This window comes from Nymphaea colorata, chromosome 2 (genome assembly GCF_008831285.2).
Source record: "Nymphaea colorata isolate Beijing-Zhang1983 chromosome 2, ASM883128v2, whole genome shotgun sequence".
Taxonomy (NCBI): Eukaryota; Viridiplantae; Streptophyta; class Magnoliopsida; order Nymphaeales; family Nymphaeaceae; genus Nymphaea; species Nymphaea colorata.
In genome coordinates this window covers 7741833-7762962 of record NC_045139.1, presented here as the reverse complement: position 1 = coordinate 7762962, position 21130 = coordinate 7741833, and the positions used below count along the sequence as shown (strand labels likewise).

The 21130-nt window shown below is 39.3% G+C and overlaps 2 protein-coding genes and 1 long non-coding RNA gene across 3 annotated transcripts; 2 read left to right on the top strand and 1 right to left on the bottom strand.

The window, feature by feature from the left end:
• Positions 1-2074: 2074 nt before the first annotated feature.
• Positions 2075-3956, bottom strand: LOC116247957 (uncharacterized). The gene is made up of 4 exons (XM_031620445.2): positions 3688-3956; positions 3179-3580; positions 2660-3044; positions 2075-2458 (listed from the first exon to the last, which is right to left on the bottom strand). Exons 1-4 carry the CDS (start codon positions 3954-3956, stop codon positions 2216-2218), a joined length of 1299 nt encoding a protein of 432 aa, XP_031476305.2. The 3' UTR covers positions 2075-2215.
• LOC126409810 (uncharacterized) lies at positions 3899-4413 on the top strand. The gene is made up of 2 exons (XR_007572591.1): positions 3899-4032; positions 4122-4413. It is a non-coding gene; the product is annotated as an uncharacterized LOC126409810 (long non-coding RNA).
• A 10565-nt stretch (positions 4414-14978) lies between these two features.
• On the top strand, positions 14979-20257 carry LOC116248250 (MA3 DOMAIN-CONTAINING TRANSLATION REGULATORY FACTOR 1-like). The gene is made up of 3 exons (XM_031620929.2): positions 14979-15710; positions 18119-18213; positions 18290-20257. The coding sequence occupies exons 1-3, from the start codon at positions 15449-15451 to the stop codon at positions 20081-20083; spliced, it is 2151 nt and encodes a 716-aa protein (XP_031476789.1). The 5' UTR covers positions 14979-15448; the 3' UTR covers positions 20084-20257.
• Positions 20258-21130: the final 873 nt, after the last annotated feature.

Genomic DNA, 21130 nt, shown 5'->3' with positions numbered 1-21130 from the left:
ATCAACATTTGAAAGTGACTAAGACCGATGAAGAAGCTATTTCGTTACAGATAATCCTTGTTAGCTTGGTCATATTGCCGAATGCCCCCTTAAGGAATCGCTCTTGTTGTTACATTAAGCCAGCATACCTAGAAAGTCAATATGCATGTATCATTATAATAAACATGAAAATACAGGCCCCTCAAGGAGCATAGCATAGCTAGCCGGGCAGGGGAGCATATAAAAAGCAAGTTGCATGTTGATTCCAATAGGTGTTACTCTCCTAAGATAACAACACTCAAATTGGAGGGTGTACTCAGGGACGGAGCCAGGATTTTGTTACAGGACGGGCCAAATAGTTCAACATCAATCTGAGTAGGGCCAAACTGAATCCAAGTCAAAAAAATACATTGCATAACTAACAAATTTTTATTTTTCTAACGTAATTTTTTTTTTAAGCTACTTAGGGTGGAACCATGGCCTAGGCGCCCCCCTCCCTCCGCCCCTGCCTGTACCGTACCCCACTGCAGTATAGTATAGAGGCAGGAAGAATGGAGAATCTCCTGTCTTCTTTAGCTAATTGCCCGCAACATATAAAAAATATAGGTGGAGAAGAGTATCTTCATGCTTTTAATTAAGATTGGTTTTGTAATTTCTAAAGTCTGACGTGAACGAATTATTTTTTTGGATAAACCTAGAGAATTTATGCCCGGAATCTTTCTTTTAGAACAAAAGCCTATATTTTGTACAAACAAAATTGTTCAAGAAAAGGAAAATGGGTCCTGATGATTCACCTCTTTAAATAATGAGGTTGATCAAAAGAACAGTCGAGTATTCGATTATCAAATGGCCTTGTAAAAAACCTGGAGAATGTCTTCAAAGAGGATCCGAATAAACGACGTAGATTTTTAAGCGAGAATTATACTTAGAGCTTGACACAGAATGTCCCTCCGAAGCATTGTCCACTCATTCTCTGCACACAGCGCATGTCCAGCCATAAAAGCCCGGGTTATTTACAGGACCTTGTTACCGGGTGGACTCTAGGACAACGTTCAACGATTGCGTATTTTTTGTTTGGTTTTGGAAAATATAATAACTATTAACTTTCCGAATAGTAAGTTTATACTACTAAATTATATAAGAAAATATGTAAGAAAGACAAGCTAAAGTCCTTAAATCAAGTGGGAACTCAGTTATTAATTGAATTTATTCTAAGTAGAGAGAGAGAGCTGTCAACTTCACACCCAGCGCAATAGTTATAAGAACCTGCAACAAGTACAAGATGAAGACAAAATGCACCGGCATTTGTCAAGTAACCAATATGCGTATTAAATCAGAATCACAAAATTTAGCAGTCATTATTATCCAGACAAAAAGTAACCATCAGCAGTTAATAAAGTATTCAAATAAGTTTCTCAGAGTTCAGGGAATAAGTTTGTCAGAGTTCAGGAAATTATCTGCTTCCATCTGAACCTAATCCATCATTCCAAAACTTAAAATTAAAGACAGAAAACAACAGCAGCAACAAGCATCCCACAACAAATCCCCCTTCAGTTTTCTTGTATAGACTCCATGGCCAGGAAAACAGAGAAAAGTTATCATTTCCAGATAAGAAGCTTAGGATTTGTACCAATGGCCCTACGATTTAGACCATGAACGACTGTTGACGCTGGCTAGACTCTTCACATAAAGATGAACCATGTTTTCCAGATATTGTAACCACATTTAGAAAAGCCATACTATATACCAGCACATCCAGTCAAGAAACAGGGACAATATGGGCTCATCACAGGAAAGACAGACATGCCAGAGCACCTTCTTGATGGCTTAGCTCTGCATGCTTAGATGGTAAACTGGATGAGATCCCATCCCCGTTTCAGTATATTGACAAATTGCTTTCATCAAATTGCTAGTATGACATGATAATACTAAGTAAGCAGAAAGAATATTGTCAAAGACGCCTCCTGAGATACAGCTTCAGTCTTTCTGGACAATTGAGCGAGACTACTAGTACGACATCAGAATTAGAATACGGACTGGCCAAGAAAGAATATTGTCGGCTTTCATCTTTTTGAGCATTTGAGCAAAAAGAAAATGCTAAGATTGCACTTAACTTGATTGTTCTTCATTCACTTGTGTTTCATATTTACAATTCAAGATATCAAACAGGAGCAGAAGACAAGGAGTAAATCAGGAAGACTAACAGGAATTAACAAGGTTATCTATGCGCTATAATTTAAGTAAGGTCTAAATCAACCAGCTCAGGACTGTCCCTCTCGCTCTGATGAGCCATGAGTGTAGTGCCAAGCTGCCCCTTGTCACCAGCACCAAATGCATAAAGCCCTCCTGAATCTGTGAGTGCAAAAGTATGTGCATTCCAGTATATTGAATTGGTTAGGCTAATCTGCACAACCTTCTTATTTGCCTGCTTGAGCGATGTAACTAACTCAGGGCTCAGCACATTCACATGCCTATTGGCCTGCAGCACACAATCAGACTCCATTAGGCAAAAAAGCAGTAACAGACATAACCTGAACAAGCTACATGTCAAGAACAACGAGTTACTGTAAATAGAGATGTAAACGTATCTACATGGGGGCTCCATCTATTAAGAGCGAAAAACCTCCTCAATTTATATCAGTGTAGTCAATACCACAAGGCAAGTTAAACAGAAGAATACCTGGCCATCTGTACCAGTGGAGTGCCCTAAGCTAGAAGATTCTCCACAGCCGAAGGAGTAGACATCCCCATCTTCAGAGACCACAAATGTTGTATAGTCACCAGTTGCAACATGAACAGCTTTGATCCCATTCAGGGACTCCACGACCTTTGGAATAGTTTCACACTCCTCGTTTCCATGTCCCAGGCACCCATAACGGCCCCAACCCCATGTACAGACACGCCCATCTTTTCCAACCACTGCTGCATGCCATGCACCAGCAGCCACAACAGCAGGCTGAAGATTCAGAGTCCTAAACTGTTCTATCAGTCGTGGTTGTTTTTCATCAGTTCTGCAGCCATGTCCCAGTTTTCCTCCCAAACCACAACCGACAGAGTACACAGACCTGCATTGGAAACGAAGCATTTTCAGTAACATGTTTCAGTTCCAAGCAGCAACTCCACAGGCACAAATGCTGCCATTGTGAACTGCAGCTGCATAAACAGGCTAAGTGTGACGCCATGTTAATGTCGAACTTACATTCCACTAGGTTGGCAAGCCAGTGCAAGAAGGTAACAATATCCCGCTGCAATCTGTACTACAGGGACATTCTCAAGAACACCTCCCATCAGACGAGGCTCCACATCAGTCGACTCCGTCTGGTGACCAAGTCTTGCATCGGAACCCCATGAAAAGGTATAGACGTTTCCCTCTCTGGATAGCACTGCAGTAAAGAAATTTCCTATAGCTGCTTGAACAACGAATATGCCCTTCAAAGATTCAATCAACTGAGGAGTTGTCACACATTTCGCTCCTTGGCCACCATATTCAGCCTCACCGAAAGATTCCTTCCCAAATGCATACACTTGCCCAGCATCAGTGATCAGCATTGTCCTTCCAGCACCAGCTGCTGCTTGAATAATTCGAATACCAGCCAAGGACCTGAACATGTAAACAATGGGTCTTCTCGAAATTAAGCCAGGGAAGTACATTATCAGGAGACGGAATAGAAAAACTAGCAAATTCTGAAATTCTGCGTGCAAGATGACCTGATCTGGCGTGGACGGTATTCTTCTTCTAACGTCCCATGGCCAAGCTGCCCGGAATTATTAGACCCAAAGGAATAGACAGTTCCGGATGATGTTACCGCAATGCTGTGCCCAGGACCAGCTATTGCTTGAGACTTTTCTCTCCTGCAACATTTTTCTCCTGCCAGCAAGAACCTCAGAACCAACTTCCATGACCCCCCACATCTTTCCTTCAGAAACTCCCTCTCTTGTTTGTTCATTGGCTTAAAGATAGCTCTTTTCTGGCACATGTCCAGAGCAGCAAGCTCCGATATTGAAAGTTCAGTGTCAGGAGCAAAGTTAGCGGGCTGCCTGAAGAAGGAACACGTCACCTGAAACAAACTCAAGAAGATAGAAGCATTATCAATTCTAAACCAGAAAAAAAAATTGTAGGACGTGAATCGACGAACTGGAAGCTTGCCTCTAATTTTGCCAGGTCATGAGGATCCAAATTACACCCTGTAAGTACATGAAGAACAATGGAGGGATTGGCAGCCAAAGGGAACTCTCCCGGAGTAGATTCTCCATAACAATGCCGCTGCTGACGATGGTACGTCTGCACCTGAGGGGCAAGGGTGAGAGACTGATCGACAATGCCATGATATTGAATGGTTGCAGACTGAGAGAAGGGTCCACTTGTTGTAGTGTCCATGGGCACTGCTGCCTGCAGTGCCCTCAATGAAGTTAAACAATCGCTAGGTACGGGGGCTGCATTTAAAAAGAAACCAGCTTATTTACCGCTCTCAAGCTTGCCATACAATAGAACTGTACTTTTATCTTCACGGATTCATCCAATGCAAGCATTCAATTCCTTTACTATCACAATATACAATGCAAATTGAAAAGCTCACTAACACTTTATTGGTATAAGTGGCAAACTATGCCTCTTATTCATGTCGAATGTGGATTCACAAACGCCACCACAAACTTGCGCAACTACTTAGCACATTCGCAGAAAAAGAAACAAAGGATAATGTGGGAACAATTTAGTTGCAGCTGCACCAATAATTAAACTACTTAAAATGTGGAATCATATTCATTGTTACGAATAGACCATTGGCAGAAAAAGGCAGCAGCAAGAAGCAGAAAATGTTCACGCCGACATGGAAACGCGAAACTAATGTCTTAGCTGGTGCCATGTGAAGAAAAATCTGAAAAGAATAAACAGCAAGCATTCATTATGACCGGCCATGTTTTGCCAACAATTCCGGAAGTAGCTATCAACTTTCCGTGGGCATAAACGAAGCCTTCATTAGCAGAATAGTAGCGACTATACAACAATATTGACATAAGGCTGAATCTGTCCCAGTTGTCATGATTGGAGAACTTCCCCAATATGCAATTGCCAAACACTTAAATCATAATGAGGATTTTCTTTCCTTCTCTTCTCCTCCTCCTTTTTCCTGATAAAAGCGGTACCTTGTCCAAGATTTTCCTCTTAGATGGAGGGCTCTGTATTTTTCCAAAATGGGCAGAAACAAAAGCAGGATTAAAGCCAAGATCATTAAATTTTGTTGTAAAGTGAAGCTCTCAAATTGTTAAGCGCCACTGAAATCGATCACAGGACAACGGTAAACAGAACAAAACTTTAAATGGGATGGCTTCCTTCAAAGAATCAGACTCAGAAAGCAGCAGAAAAGGAAGCTCGACATCCCCCAGCATTCATCAATTAGGAAATCATCTGCCATTGAGGTCAAAGGTGTGGCTTCCTACAAAGAATCAGACTCAGAAAGCAGCAGAAAAGGAAGCTCGACATCCCCCAGCATTCATCAATTAGGAAATCATCTGCCATTGAGGTCAAAGGTGTGGCTTCCTACAAAGAATCAGACTCAGAAAGCAGCAGAAAAGGAAGCTCGACATCCCCCATCATTCATCAATTGGGAAATCATCTGCCATTGAGGTCAAGGTGTGTGCATTAAACGGATGACCAATAAGAGCAATAAGCAATTCCGATCATCCATATTAAACCCTCGCCACTTAAAAGCCAAAAGATTTAAGACAAAACAGACAAATTTTATCAACTCAACAGAAGAAAACCCAAATTCCTGTCAATATGTAATTGTTCTCATAAACCAACAGAGCGAAGGTATAGAAAAAAAAATAATTTTAAGAAAGTCCAAACAGCAACCACACGATCCCACAGTGGCAAAGGATAAACAACCAATGGACAACCATCGTCATCCTCATCTTCAAAGGGCTTCGAAACAGAAAAACAGAGCACCAGTGATTGATCAAAAGGCCCCTTGACAACAAAAGTTGAATTTTAAACATCATAAACCGAATCGAGTCATCAAACCCCTTAAAACATTGAAAACCAGAAGCAGAAAATTTTCATTTCCGGGAAATACAAGGAAACTGAAAAGGGAAAACCATCCAGAAGCCCCCATCCCCGCCATCGAAACCCACAGGAGAAAAGCAATTTCCACAACCACACACACACAAAGAGAGAGAGGGAGAGAGAGAGAGAGCATTACAGCAGTCTACGAGTCTCTGTAAAACGCATCCGAATCTGAGAAAACACCAAAGAAGAAAGAGGGACGGGGCAGCCGGAAATCCACCACGACTCTCCCCGCCGGTATTACGAAGCAGGAAAACGAAGAATCAAAAAAAAGGAAAAAGGAAATCGAAGAGTCCCAATTCTAATTCCAGTTCTCGACTTAAACCGATCAAAAAAGTGAATTAAGAAAAAGCTGATCGACAGAACCAGCTCGATGATCGAACCAACAAATCAATAGCCCCTTTCTCTCTCTCTTTCGATTACAAATAGTTCTCAGACGATTAATCTCCCTACTTTTTCTTCCCCTTCTTTCTATCTCCCTTTTCACAACCTCCTCCTCTCCTGGTTTTCCTTTTATACAACATGCAACGGAGGAAGGGGAAGGAATATCCCTCAGGAGTTTATCAAGGGAAGGGAAAACGTATGAGGTGTCCGCATTTGCTCGCCCACGCAGTCTCCCACCTGTCTTCCTCCTCTTCCCATTTTATTTTTTTTTTCTCCTCCTTTTCTCTTTTTCGCGGGAGAGCAATGCATGCCCACGCTCCTCCCTCACGCCTCCTCCGCGCCGCTCTCATCTAGACCGTCCATCTTCCTCATTCAACGGCTCCTTTCCTCTTACTGTTGCTTCGACCAGTGTCTTTGCTATTTTAACGTTTTTTTCCTTATCAGACATTATAACGTTATATATACAACGAACTTTTCTGTTCCCAATTATGATACATTTGCCTTCGTTGTCAAAATGATGAAATAGTATTTTACTTGGTCACAATGGAGACTAAGTTTGGTATAAATGAAAGCTAAACAAGTTTGAAATGGATATTAGTTCCTACCAATCAGATAATTTAATCAAACCTGCTCTCAATCTGGATCGGCAATCCAGATCGGATTAGGTAGGAAAATGCTTTAGTTTCATGGTTGAACCAATTAGATTAGGTTTAGTTAGTTCGCATTTTGAGATTAAGCAGGATTCAAGTTCGGGTCATCCCTCAGCTTCCTAAACCCACTCAGATCTGGATAATCATCTCCAAACTTCACCCTTTAGTTGGATCCAGTAATGGAAACGATACCCAAACCTAGGGGTGAACACGAGTCGAGTCGAGCTTGAGTTCACTCAGCTCGAGCTCAAGAATAGCTCCATGGAAGCAGCTCGACTCGGCAGTTACATGTTGGGCTTGGGCTCGACTCGATTGAAGCTCGACAAACTCGTTTGAATAGAATTGATATTCATTGGTACACGTTGAACTTGAGCTCGACTCAATTAAGACTCAACAAAGTCGTAAACTCGTTTGAATATTTCAACTTGATTAAGGCTCGACAAACTCGATTAAGGCTCGAGCTCGACTCGGCATTACGTGTTGAGCTCTAACTTAACTCGATTATTTGAACGAGTGGACTCATGAACTCGCGCTCGACTCGTTAAGCAAATGACTCGGTTCGAACTCGTCCACGAGCCGAATTTTAGAGAGTCAAGCTCGAGTACCTCAAGTCCTTGTTCACCCCTACCTAAACCTTAACCCAATGTGCAATATGTTCGACTTGGTTTGGAGAAATGTAACTCCCAATTGTAAAATTTTTAGTCTCATATCTAAGATTAAAAGGAATCTTTTGTAAAGAGGTTGACTAACAGATGAATTATCATAATTGCTAAAAATTTTTAAAATGAAACCGAAACTCCTAAAAGATAGGTTGGGATCTGCCTCACTACGAAAGTAAGCCATATTGTTATGAAAAAGATCCGACTTGATCCCATGGTTCGTTGGACTTAGGTTAGCTTGCAAAATTTTGAGCCCGAGAGATCTGATTAAGTTGGATTTGGTGGATACTAGGTCCGAACTAAGTCCAAACTTTTTGAATCCTAATTATGAGACTTCTTAATAACTGATAAAATATAAAATGATAATCAACATAACAAATGCATCATTGGAAGCATTTTGATGAAGGGACGACCACTAGGAATGAGTGGTCGACAAGGCGTTTTACATCATTAAGCTACAAATGACTTCATCTCCACGCCACAGTAATGGTTTTTATATGGTAATCCTTCTAAAAGCTCAAACAACAATGGTGGATGCACAAGTTAGGAAAGCGTATAAAATAAACTCCTTGTTCTTTTACATATTCCGGGGTTCATTTGTTAGATATAACTGTTAGCTGTATTATTGTTTGTTCAATAAGTGGTTGCTTGGTAGTAAGAACAATAACAATGGTTTTGGTGAATCTACCTCAAATATTTTTGTTTATAACTAAGTGGTTTTTCCTTTAAATTATAAAAATATGTTTATTATTTTATATTTAAAATTTAATGTGTTCTATGTAAAAGAGATTCTAATGTTTGTTTGAGAAGTTGAGTTAGCTTTTAAAAGTTGAGCAATAATTTGTTATTAGCTCAAAAGATGAGTCCTTTTCTTTTCCTGAAAAGGTAAGGAGAATGCTTTTGCTGAAGAGGAATTACACTTTCATGCAGGGGTGGAGCCGGGCTGCATGGGCTCAGCGCCTCCTAAAAAAAATAAATAAAATTTACATGTAAATTTTAAAAAGATTCACTTGTTTTATATAAAAATTCAGAAAAATAATATTTAGATATCTTATTTTAACAATTTCCAGCAAGGAAGAAGTCAATATCAGAAACTTTGAAAAATGTGAGGTAGTTATTGGAGATTATAGCAAAAAAACGCTAAGGGAATCAACATTTTCACATTGTATATGATAAAATGCAAATGTAGAAAATGTTTAACTTCCACGTAATGACTTTCCATAAGCTTGCAAGTAATAGCTTTTGATTCAAAATTTCAAATTTCGTTCTCCAGCAGCGGTACTTTTAGGGAGTGGAAGTAGGGATGGACGCGAGCCAAGTCGAGGCCGAGTTCATTTAGCTCGAGAATAGCTCAACAAAAGCAGCTTGAGCTTAACTCGGCAGTTACGTGTTAAGATCGAGTTTGACTCGATTAAAGCTCAAAACTCATTTGAATAGAATTAATATTCATCATTATGTGTTAAACTCGAGCTCGATTCAATCAATACTCGACAAACTCGTAAACAACAAGATCAAGGCTTGAGCTCGACTCAGGAGTTAAGTATTGAGCTAAGTATTGAGCTCGAACTTAACACGATTATTTGAATGAACATTAATAAAGAAAAAAAATGAACGGACACGAAAGGGGTCTTTCCCAATGATCATGGAGACCCACTCTAGACGTGCTAATGTTTTGTGCTCACCCTTCTCACTTTTTTATCTTTTTTTTTTATAAAAAGACTACAAAGGTAAATAAAAAAAGAATTTATTTATTGATAACTTATAAATTTAAGTTCAGTGCTTAAAGGCTGATCATGATCCTACTCAGACCCTGGTCCCACCTTAATTTTTAAAAAAAATTACATGTAAAATTTTATCTAAATTTTAGAAAATTTTGTCAAAATTTAAAAAATTTAATTTGGCCTCCCTTATAAAAAAATTTTTGCTCTACCCCTATTCAATACCAACAAGCTCCATGCACCCTCCCTCGCTAAGGCACAAATCATGCAATACAAGGCAGATCTAGAGACGATTGGATGCGAGGACGAGTCCTTAGTGGATCAAATCCCCTCTCCGATCCCACTTCTATTTGAACACAAAAATGGATCTGGATCTCTAACGTTAAACATATTTAGAACTCAAATCTGGATATATGATTTGGACGTTCAGACTTCATTATGGTGTTTTGAGAGCCTCAGACCTTACATCCAAATATTTGACTGGACAAGGATCTGCTTGAAGGGTGGGCGTTGGGTCAGGACACTTGGGGTGGCCCAGTCAAGAATTGGAGGGCTGACTGAGACTCATATATATATATATATATATATATATTTAAATAAGTGGGTCATGGTTGAGTTAGTGAGTTAGCGGCAAGGGCTTTTGACTTGCCCGAACCTGACTTTGTCGAGCCTTGGACCGGCCCTACCAGATGTCCATGTCCGGACCTAGTTTCTAGTTTCATTGAAGAAGTTATGCACCAACTTCTGGCTTCACCAAACAGGATCCGAGACCTGATCTCGCTTACCTTTAGGATAAGTCAGTTGTACACTGCCAAATCATATTCCGAATATTGTGGACAGAATTTGATCTGGAATCTAAAGAGGATGTTTGATAAAAAAATAAAATTTATTTTTCTTAGAAAACGCAAAGCTTTCAAAACACCATCTTATCATGGGGAGCACGGTATAATTATGTCCAACATTTTATTGTTAAATATGAAAACAATATCCATAATGACACTATATTTCATGAAATAAAATATTTAAACCTTAGAGATATAAACCTGGGAATATTAAACGCCCATAAAATCAAGTCGGGTAGTTTAAAGCTTTGAATTCGGATTTGGGTCTGCGTAAATTTCACCGAACTGAATCCGGCTTCAGTCGTGATTTGGATATGATCTTCTCTTATTAAGTTCAACCACACATGCTCGGATTTGATCAAATATCCAACCCAACCCGAACCGTGCACATCACGTCAAAAAATCTCGCCACTCATCGTCCCTAACTTGACGGTTAAGTTTTGAAACTTTGATGGTTCAGATGATGGGCCCATCCAGTATATGCGAGCGTCTTCCGCACGTTATTCTTCCTCTTTCTGCACCCGTGGTTCTTCCCCTAACCGCGCGTCAGCGGCCGGTTATCCGGTTACTAACTCGTCAGGACGCATTTATCCCTTCAATAATTCAAAATAACCGTTGAGCCATGAATTTCGGGAACAATCCTTGGATCGGATTGTTTAGATACGAGTCTGGATCTGATTCTAGATAGTAAGGGTCATCATAGGAAGATCATAACCGGATTGTGGTCAGTTTAAGAGTTCGTATTCAAATCAGCCTGCTATTGAAATTCCAATATCAAGTTATTAGTTATTTCTTCAAATTAGTATCCAAATGTGACTTCTGAGTTTAGTATTGGGATCCAAATCTTCGTTAAGTTGTGTATGACATTGGAGCGTCACATTTAATTTGTCGTGTGATGTTGAATACTAAAAGTTTGTTATTTTTTGAATTGTGAAATATCACAAACTTTTATCAATTATAAGCAAATCCTCATATTGCATATTATTTAGTTTTAGTTGATGAAAAAAATTAAAAATAACTTACTGTTTTAGTTTATTTATAAAAAAAAGTGCACCATAAAAATTTAAGAGCTAACCTTTGAGTTTCCGCGTCAAATCTTTAACTCCAGAACAGAGTCTTTAAACTATTTGAGTTCGAGTCATGAGTTTACCAACTATGAATTAGTTGAAGTTCAAATAACATCTAACCTGACCTGAATTGCCTATTTCCTATAATTTCTCAAACAAGCTTCACCATTTTTTTGTAATATTATCTGTCTAAAGCAAACTAAAAGTCTATTCAAAATCTTCTATTTTATCCCTTCATTTGAAAGCTTTTGACTCACTTAAAAGGATCCAAATCAGGCATATCTCAACTAGATTCTATCAAGAAATCCTGTAGGCATAGAGCCTCTTGATTTTCAACAGCTTTGAATGTGTTGAGTTGGAGAAGTCATAACAATGCAGGTTCGAGTCGTTTTGCAATGAGGACAGTAATATAATCTTATGTATTTGTCTCAAAAATTATGGTAGATTCATGCAACACTGGTTACTTAATCAACTCTATTTTTTAGGGCAGATACATGAAAAAACATGTTATAATTGTCAAATGTCTATGGGCATCTATGTTACAATGGTACGGGTGCTGATACGAGTACGGGGGTACGAGTACTGGTATGGTGTTTTTGTAAATCTTGGTATGGCGATACAGTAAATATTATATATTATTATATATTTTTAATTTAAAAAATTAAAAAACCAAATGATATCATCACATTAAGACAATGTTCATTCTATGAAACCATGGATAATTTCGTAAGTCAAAAAAAAAAAAAAGATCAAGCCACCTTTTTTTAACTTTTTAAGTTATGATATAGTTTGGATCTGGTTTTAACCCGAGACCAAACCTAAATGTACCCGGGCCGTACCACCCTACCGGTATTGCCATACCAGCATACCGGTACGGGTACTCCACCAATTGTGGCGTACCACAGTGACATTGATGGGCATTTGATTATTCTACAAATTTATGACAATCTTTGTCACAGATTCATGAATCACTAATGCAATGCTTCTATTACAAGTTGATCATTTTTGTCAAGCCTTATCTTAGGCTTTTCTAACAAACTTAGTGGGTCTTTTGTATTCAAACTGAAATATAGGATCCTTTTTTTAATATCAGTTCATTCACCAGCATACACATTCTCATTTTGGAAGGAAAACTGAATGATAACTTTGGCTTTTTTTGACATATATCAGATTTATCTCCCCCCTCCTTCTCTCTCATCTTCTTGCAAGACTAGAGAGAGCCTCAGCGGCTCATCGAATCGAAATATATATAAGTGCTGAATGTCATAGCCTAAAATCTGATGCATAAATTGAAATCTATAACTACCGAATGTTTTAGAAAAAATTAAAGCACTGCAACGTCATTGATCTTAAATTCTCATAAAAGTAATTCGTGCATGAAGTCTGTCAACAACTTCTCTTACACATATGCTTTGGATTTAGAGTTTGGGTTCAGGTACATAATATACGTAAAAGACTGGAGAGGAAGAAATTGGTGCAGTAGAGTGAAGGTATGGCTTGTTCAGGTGGTAGAAAGAAGGGTGGAAATGGGGTTTCGTAGGGTGGGAAGCGAGGGATAGCGTTGGTTGCAAGCCGTGGCCAACTTCAGCTTCCGTCTCCATCGTAGCTGCTCACCTTCATCACGCCACCAATGTAACACATTTATTTCCTACGTCAAGGTGCCCACAAACCCACTGCAGCACGTTTCATACTCGTTGGCGAGGTCATCGTCAGCCTGCATCTCGATCCCCTGTGTGCCCAGCAAATTTTTTTTATTAACTATTATTATAACTATAATTATAATTATATATATATATATATATATGCATATTATATAATATATATTTTCAATGTTTTTTTATTAAAATTGATCTGTGTTGGGTCAAGCTCCCGCTGCCAAATTGGGATTCCGCTCCTCATCTCTAATTAGGACCGTTCAATCTATCATGATGGATCATTAACAAACAAATATGGGGAAATGATGATGAATATTTTTATCATTTAATATTAGTTTACATTTTTTTTCTGGTTTTTCTCTCAATTATTTATTTGAAGCTTCAAATAGATGACCCTAGTTAGAGGGTTGAGCGACTTTGAATAGCTAGAGCTCTCTCTCTCTTTCTCTCTCTCTCTCTCTCTCTATATATATATATATATATATATATATATATATATATATATATATCACACATCTTATCTTATCGTCCGTTATCATTATAGCATATCCTCTCTTTTTTTCCTAATCTTAACTTAAATTTCGTAGAAGACAAAAAAGTAAGGTAATGGGCGCCCAAAACGTTTAATGCAGTATAACTTCTTCTAATGATATTAGGCCTAAAGCTTTGCCACCATTATATGTGGTCTTAGCGGCGACAGGTTGTCCTTGTCCAGCTGAAGTGCTTAATTAAATTAGGATCAAGTCTCTATCTCGTCATTTTTGTTGTCTTGGACTTTTTTCCCTGGTGTTGTCTTCCTACATGGTGTTTGAATCTCAACCTTGCATAAAATAATAATAATAGTATCTCGATCTTACTAGTTAACCTAATCCAACATTATAAACTATAAAAAAAATGTCATTATTATTCAACTTGAACTTTTAACATCCTTGAGGGGGTTGGCATTACGCACGATAGGTCTCTACTTCAAATTTTTAAGGTGTCAATTCTTTATGTTGTAAAAAGGGAGTTCACCAACCTGCAAGTTGAAGTGTGGCAGGAGCACCACTCGAGCGAGCCTCTTCGGGTGGGTCTTCCTTTCTATCCTGTATTATATCTCTTTCCAAATATATTATTCGGTAGGTGACATTACATTCTCGTTGGTAAGTGTAGATTCCTACTCATCCATAATTTTCAAGGGAAGATGCAAAGCAACGTCTCACCAGCAAAAGGATTTAGTTTGCTATTTTTCATGCAAATCTTCTAAATAAGTCGATTAAGCCAGTGTTGTTAATGAAAACTATGAGTGGTATTAGAACAAGCAAAAACGTTTGTGATAGAAGGCCGGTCTTTAATTTGATTCCCATGAGCATGAATCCAAGACAAATGATTGATAGAAAGGTCGGTCTCTAGTTGGATTCCATGAACATGAATTCAATCGCTAGTTTGATTTTTATCAACATAAAACCAGTAGATGTAGCCATAGATGTTGAATTTTAGATCTAGATCTGCTCATGATGAACTAGATCTAAAATCTATACAATAATCGAAAAGGAGTTACATAACCGTCTACTTGTGTCGATTACGATTTTGCGTGGTTGAGAGACGGCGGATGGTAGATCCTTGGAAGCGGTAAGGATTGTGGGCATAAAGGTTTTTTCGAAAAACAGTGAAAAGTTGATCTTCTTGATCTTCCCAGTCTGAAACAACAAAGGTAGAATACATTGTCATTTCCGTTTGCTTTTTTTTTTTTTTCTATCAATAGATCATGAAATTTTTAGCCGGGAGAGAGGTTCCAGATCCATTTTATTAAAAAAAAAAAAAAAAAGAGAGAACGATAACAATGTAGAATTTTTAACTGTAATTGTGGCAGAAATTTTTGAGCGCGCCGTTGTTGTTACAATTTATGGAGCTGAACTTTTATCGTTCCCATCAAGGAGGGCAGCTCATTAGATTTGTTCGGGTTTTTGGACTGATTTCGGCGATCCATCGCCGGAAAGTGAGAGCTCGGAAGGACACGATGGGATGAGGCGTCGGAGTGTCCCTGTGATGGAAAAGCATTAAAGTGAAAATGGGGGAGCAAACGAGGAAAAGGACGTTGAGCGATTGGGTTTGATGGGTTAGGACTTGCTAGTGGGACTGAAGGGGTTGTTTCGCTTCACTCCTTGAATCGCCGACACCGCCACGAGCGCCACCGCCGCCACAGCACGCACGCTGGTTTTGCTCCGCCATCTGGAGCCCAAAAGAAGCGGGTCCCACGCCCCGTCTTAGGGTCTTCTCTCCTTCTCTCGTTCTCGCTCTCGCTCTCTCTGGGTGGAAAATGTCGAGTGGAGAAGGATCGGTTCTGGATTCGGTTTAAGAGCGTGGATTCCGGCGATAATTGGTTTCATCTGTTGTTCATCTCTCTACGGACAGATTTTTCTTCGCGGATTGATTGGTTTTGTTGTGCCGATGGCATCATCAACGACGGTGTCGTCGACGACGACGACGGCCGCGGGGGATGAGGGGCTGCTTCTGACGGACGAGCAGCGGGAATTGCTGAGGCAGAACTCGATGGATCTCTTGTCGTCGTCGCCGAAGTCTGCGACCTCCTCAACATTGCTTCCAGAGCACCAGATCAAAGTGAGTACGGGAACCAAGGCGCCTGCGGTGGGGCTTGCCGTCAGGCACGTCCGCCGCACGCACTCGGGAAAGGTCGTCCGCGTCAAGAAGGGTGAGTCGGTGCCCCAGCTGCTTCCATGACCTTCTTCTTCTTGATTATTATTCATCGTTTCTCCTTGCTCTCCCTTTTGGTTGTCGTGTGTTCGGCTGCTCGTCTTCCTCTTTGTTCAAATGAGCACTTGAAGTTGCTTGGTTAACGCATACCGCCCCAGCTGAATTTTATAAATCTAAAAGTTATACATTTTGTTCAATAAGCGAGTTTCCTTCGTGTCTATTTTACCAACTTTTGCACGGTTTCAGTTTATCGTGTTCTTGAAGGACCTAGGTAGTGTCTCCCTGTCTGTGTGTAGCAATCTGTCACCACTTCAGAGCAGATGTTTCGCCAAATAATTTACTTTTATATAAATATTTGGAATTAGATCCTTAGATGTAACGAATCCTGCTAAATATTCGACATGGCTTGTTCTAATAGCTTCTAAGTTTGGTTTTTGATTATCTAGGTTCCCATTTTTCTGTACATTTTCTCACCTTAATTACAGGCAATTCTAAAATTTCATGGAGATCAAATCAAAGTAATATCTGATGATCAAAGTAAGTCATTTTTATCTGATAAATGTTTCGGTTTTCAACCTACACTCCTCGTTTCTTTCATCCTTTAAAAATATTCTTGTTATGACTATGCTGTCACAAGTTTGTGAACTGAAGCTTTGCAAGTGTAGAAAGTTAAACTTGGTATATCATGTGATGCAAAGAAAGTATGGGGATTGGGCATGTCTCCTCCATAAAACTGGATCAATTTAGTGGATTTGAATTTTGAACACTGTGCATTACTTCTGGCTTTCTATCTCCTTATGAGTAGAAATTCAAAGTCATTGACTAGGTGCAGACCTTTGATACTGCACTCTGCAGTTTCTGCATTAAGTTAATCAGAAAAGAATTTAGGAAAGTGAGGTTCCTCTACGGGGAGAGACATGATGAAAGCACACTTCAACAAGTTAGAACTTTGTCCCATGCATCAAAAGCTTCAAGCTTCACACTTCCGGAGCACAATAGTTCCTGGGAATTATTCTTCCATGTCCAGAGCATTTCTGATAAACCTGGAACAGGCTACGTAATACCTCCAATATGATGGAGTGAGAACGACTGATCAGAAATGGTATCTAGATAGGGTTCTGGCCTTGTAATATAACTTTGGTACAAATTTCACCAACTGGGCTGTTACATTTGTCACCAGTGAGAAACATTTCAGTATACCGACTCCAAAGATTCTGAGGCTAAAAAACGTGTTCGTGACACATGATGAAAGTGGGAGCTAGTTTGGTGGCTACTGGACTGTGGAGACCTATTATTCAGGAAGGATTCTTTATTGAAGACTTTATAACTTGGCTTTTCTCCTTATGGAAGTTATCAGGAGAGTGGGTATGGAACTCGTCTTTCATTATGTTAACATGTTGGAGAAATAAATAAAATTGATGAGGTAGTTGACCACCCATGAATATGTTGGCACTGGTTTGCAAAAGGAGTTTCATTTTAAAAAATCAGAAGCCCTGTCTATGTGAGATGGCATTTTTTCTGCATATTCTTTGGGAGCAAATATTGAAGAGTTTGTTTTGTTTGATTGCAATTTCGTAGGAGCTAATTCTTCCTTGACTAAACTGATTCCGAAAGGCAAAAGCTACTGCCTCCTTTCATCTCATCAATGCGGGCATACTCCTTTCTTGCATGTATAATGAGATTGTGCTGCAAGCGGGTGGAAATTATCATGGAGGTACATTGGGAATTATCAATTTAGTATTATCAGGTGTATTTTATGAAAGAGTTTCGTTTAAGGTATCACATGACAGATGCATCTTGGTGGAACTGTTGGTGTCCAGTGTTTGAAAATTGAAATGGATGACAACACAACAAGTAGGGCCCAATCCTTAGATCCAAATTGGATCTGCGGTCAGATAGATAAAAAATCCAAACCCAAAATAACATCATTGTCAAAATAAACCAAATCCAAAGCCTAACAGGATCTGCATCTAGGATCCGATCTATCTCTAATCCATACTGCTCAGCATCTCTATTGATGACTATGTGTATGTCCATCAATGATGACAAGGGGACTATATCAGTCATCTCATGCAGGCATTTTTGCTACTTAATGTCTGTCATGATGCCATCTTGCTTTGTACCAACATATTTTTTAGGCATGCATGTGTGAAGATGTCTCAATGCCATAGCAAGTTTCATTGGTGCTTTAATTTGTCCTTTTTTTTTATCTTGACACTCATCCTCTTATTTCTTCTCGAAGCACGGAAATTATTTCTCCTACCAACTTCATTATAGGGTTGGTTCAATTTTTCTTTGTTGACTTTCAATTTTAAATCTCAAGTACCGTTCTACTATGGGTTCATTATCATTTGATGCACTTATTGGCCCCAAATTAATTTCTTCTAAATTAAATCATTTCCTTAGATGGTGCTGGAGGCAAGGGAACCTGGGGTAAATTACTTGATACGGATGGTGCTTCATGCATAGACAGGAAGGACCCAAATTATGATAGTGGAGAGGTATTTTTCCTTTTTGCAGGTGGTTGAAAGTGTGTTTTTCTCCTTTCCTGTATGTTTAATTTGCTTAGGATTGCAGGAACCGTATCAACTAGTGGGTACTACGATAACCACTCCATTTGATGAGTACAAGAAGTTCGTGGTCGCCATCATAGAGGAATATTTCAGCACAGGTGCTGTAGAAGTGGCTGCATCAGACCTCCAAGACCTTGGGTATTTGGAGTATCACCATTACTTTGTTAAAAGGCTTATTTCCATGGCAATGGACAGGCATGACAAAGAGAAGGAAATGGCCTCAGTTCTTCTCTCAGCTCTTTATGCTGATGTGATTAGTCCTGACCAAATTAGGCAGGGATTTCTCATGCTTCTTGAATCAGCTGATGACTTAGCTCTTGACATACTTGATGCCGTAGATGTTCTTGCCCTGTTTATTGCACGTGCTGTGGTTGATGACATCTTACCACCTGCATTTCTTACAAGAGCTAAGAAGACATTGCGGGATTCATCTAAAGGGCTTGAAGCTATCCTGACAGCAGAAAAGAGCTATTTATCTGCACCACATCATGCAGAAATAGTGGAGAGGAGATGGGGTGGCACCACACATATTACAGTAGAGGAAGTGAAGAAGAAGATTGGAGATTTGTTGAGTGAATATATTGAGAGTGGGGATACCATAGAAGCTTGCAGGTGCATAAGAGAGCTGGGAGTTGCATTTTTCCACCATGAAGTGGTTAAGAGGGCTTTAATTGTTGCAATGGAGAATCAAGCAGCTGAGACACTGATATTTAATTTATTGAAGGAAGCTGCAGATGAAGGGCTTATAACTTCTAATCAGTTTAATAAAGGTTTTGGTCGGCTTGCAGAAAGTCTTGATGATCTCTCACTTGACATTCCTTCTGCGAAAGAACGTTTTCAACTGATGATTCCAAAAGCTACGACAGAGGGATGGCTAGATCCTACGTCACTAAAATCCTTGGGTATGGTTGGACAACAGACAGATGAAAATGATGAAGAACTGAGGCATTTCAAAGAAGAGGCTGTAGCTATTATTCACGAATATTTTCTTTCTGATGATATTCCTGAATTAATTCGTAGCCTTGAAGATCTTTCTGCACCAAAATTTAATCCTATTTTTCTGAAGAAACTGATTACTCTTGCAATGGACAGGAAAAACCATGAGAAGGAGATGGCTTCTGTTCTTCTTTCTGCACTTCATACGGAGCTGTTTTCAACAGAAGACATTGTTAATGGGTTTGTGTTACTTTTGGAGTCTGCAGAAGACACTGCACTTGACGTGTTGGACGCTTCAAATGAGATTGCTCTTTTTCTGGCTAGAGCTGTGATTGATGACATCTTAGTCCCCCTGAATTTGGATGATATCAGTGCTAAGCTTCCACCCAACTGTAGCGGGAGTGAGACTGTACATATGGCACACTCACTCATTTCTGCTCGGCATGCAGGTGAGAGGATTTTACGCTGTTGGGGTGGTGGAACTGGGTGGGCTGTGGAAGATGCCAAAGACAAGATAATAAAGCTTCTGGAGGAGTATGAAACAGGAGGTGTTGTTTCAGAAGCTTGTCAGTGCATCCGAGACATTGGAATGCCTTTCTTTAACCATGAGGTTGTGAAGAAAGCATTGGTTATGGCGATGGAAAAGAAAAATGACAGGATGTTGGATCTGCTGCAGGAGTCTTTCAGTGAGGGGCTGATTACTATCAACCAGATGACCAAGGGTTTTTCAAGGGTGGCTAATGAGCTGGATGATTTGGAGCTTGATATTCCTAATGCAGGTGAGAAGTTCCGATCATATGTTGAATTTGCAAGGAAAAATAAGTGGCTTTCAGCGTCATTTGTATACGCTCCTACCTCATGACCTGCTCCAGGTATCTGATCCCCTTCCAGTTTTCTTAAGCTTGGCACTGTTGGATCCTCTGTAATTTACGCAGGTGACTGTATGGATTGGTTCTGTCGTTCTTGCTGGTTTGCAAATACCTTCATCCACTGTAAAAAATAGCTTTCTTTCCTTTCAATTATTTTCCTTTTTTTATACAGGAAGAGGATAGCGGGAAAATTTTATGGATCACATATAGAAAGAGAAACTTAAAACATCACACAGGCAATTCAAAGTTTCTAAGTCATTTAACATAGATGACAAATATAAAAAAAAAAGATAATTCAAATATACCTCTCGTAAATTTTGTTCAACAGTATGTTCAGTATCCGCCTTCACACATGAACTAGATTGCATGGACTTTTCACTGATAGTTACCATGTGTACATGAGTGAGATCCATCTTGAAAATTTGTTTTGTTTCTAAATAATAAGGAAATCATTGTCAAGGTGGGAGACTTGACTGTGTTGGCTTGACTCCTTGTACCTACAATTGCCTCCCTGCGAGATCCACTCTATTCGATGCATATTTGTATCATGTGGCATAATAATTCTGAAATTTTTATATTTTTTTCATGACTCATGAATCTTTGTCCTATGTGCACTGATGGAAAAGGTTTGTGTTATATCTTGTCATAACCCTTTGTTCTCTTCTTATATGGACGGTAGAGAATTTCTTTAGATCTTGTCACACCCTTTGTCCTCCTAGGGACATGGATGGAGAACGTGTGTCATACTGTTCTTCCCCAGTGTGAATGAAAACGAAAATTATTCCAATTTCTTTTACACCCCACTATTTCCAATGTTTACTCTAAACTTTTAAAAAAAAATTATGATGCAAATGAATAGTATGTATGGTGGGGTTATAATCTCTCTGTGGATCTGATCCTGATTTAACTATCCATGTATTTTGCTTTTGCTTTCTACCCATTGGCATCGGTTGGAGTGGATTCAGGGGAATGGTTTAGATAAAACTAGAAAATAAATCTGATTCTAAATCTTGAGATTAAGGGGTGTAGTTTAAACTCTG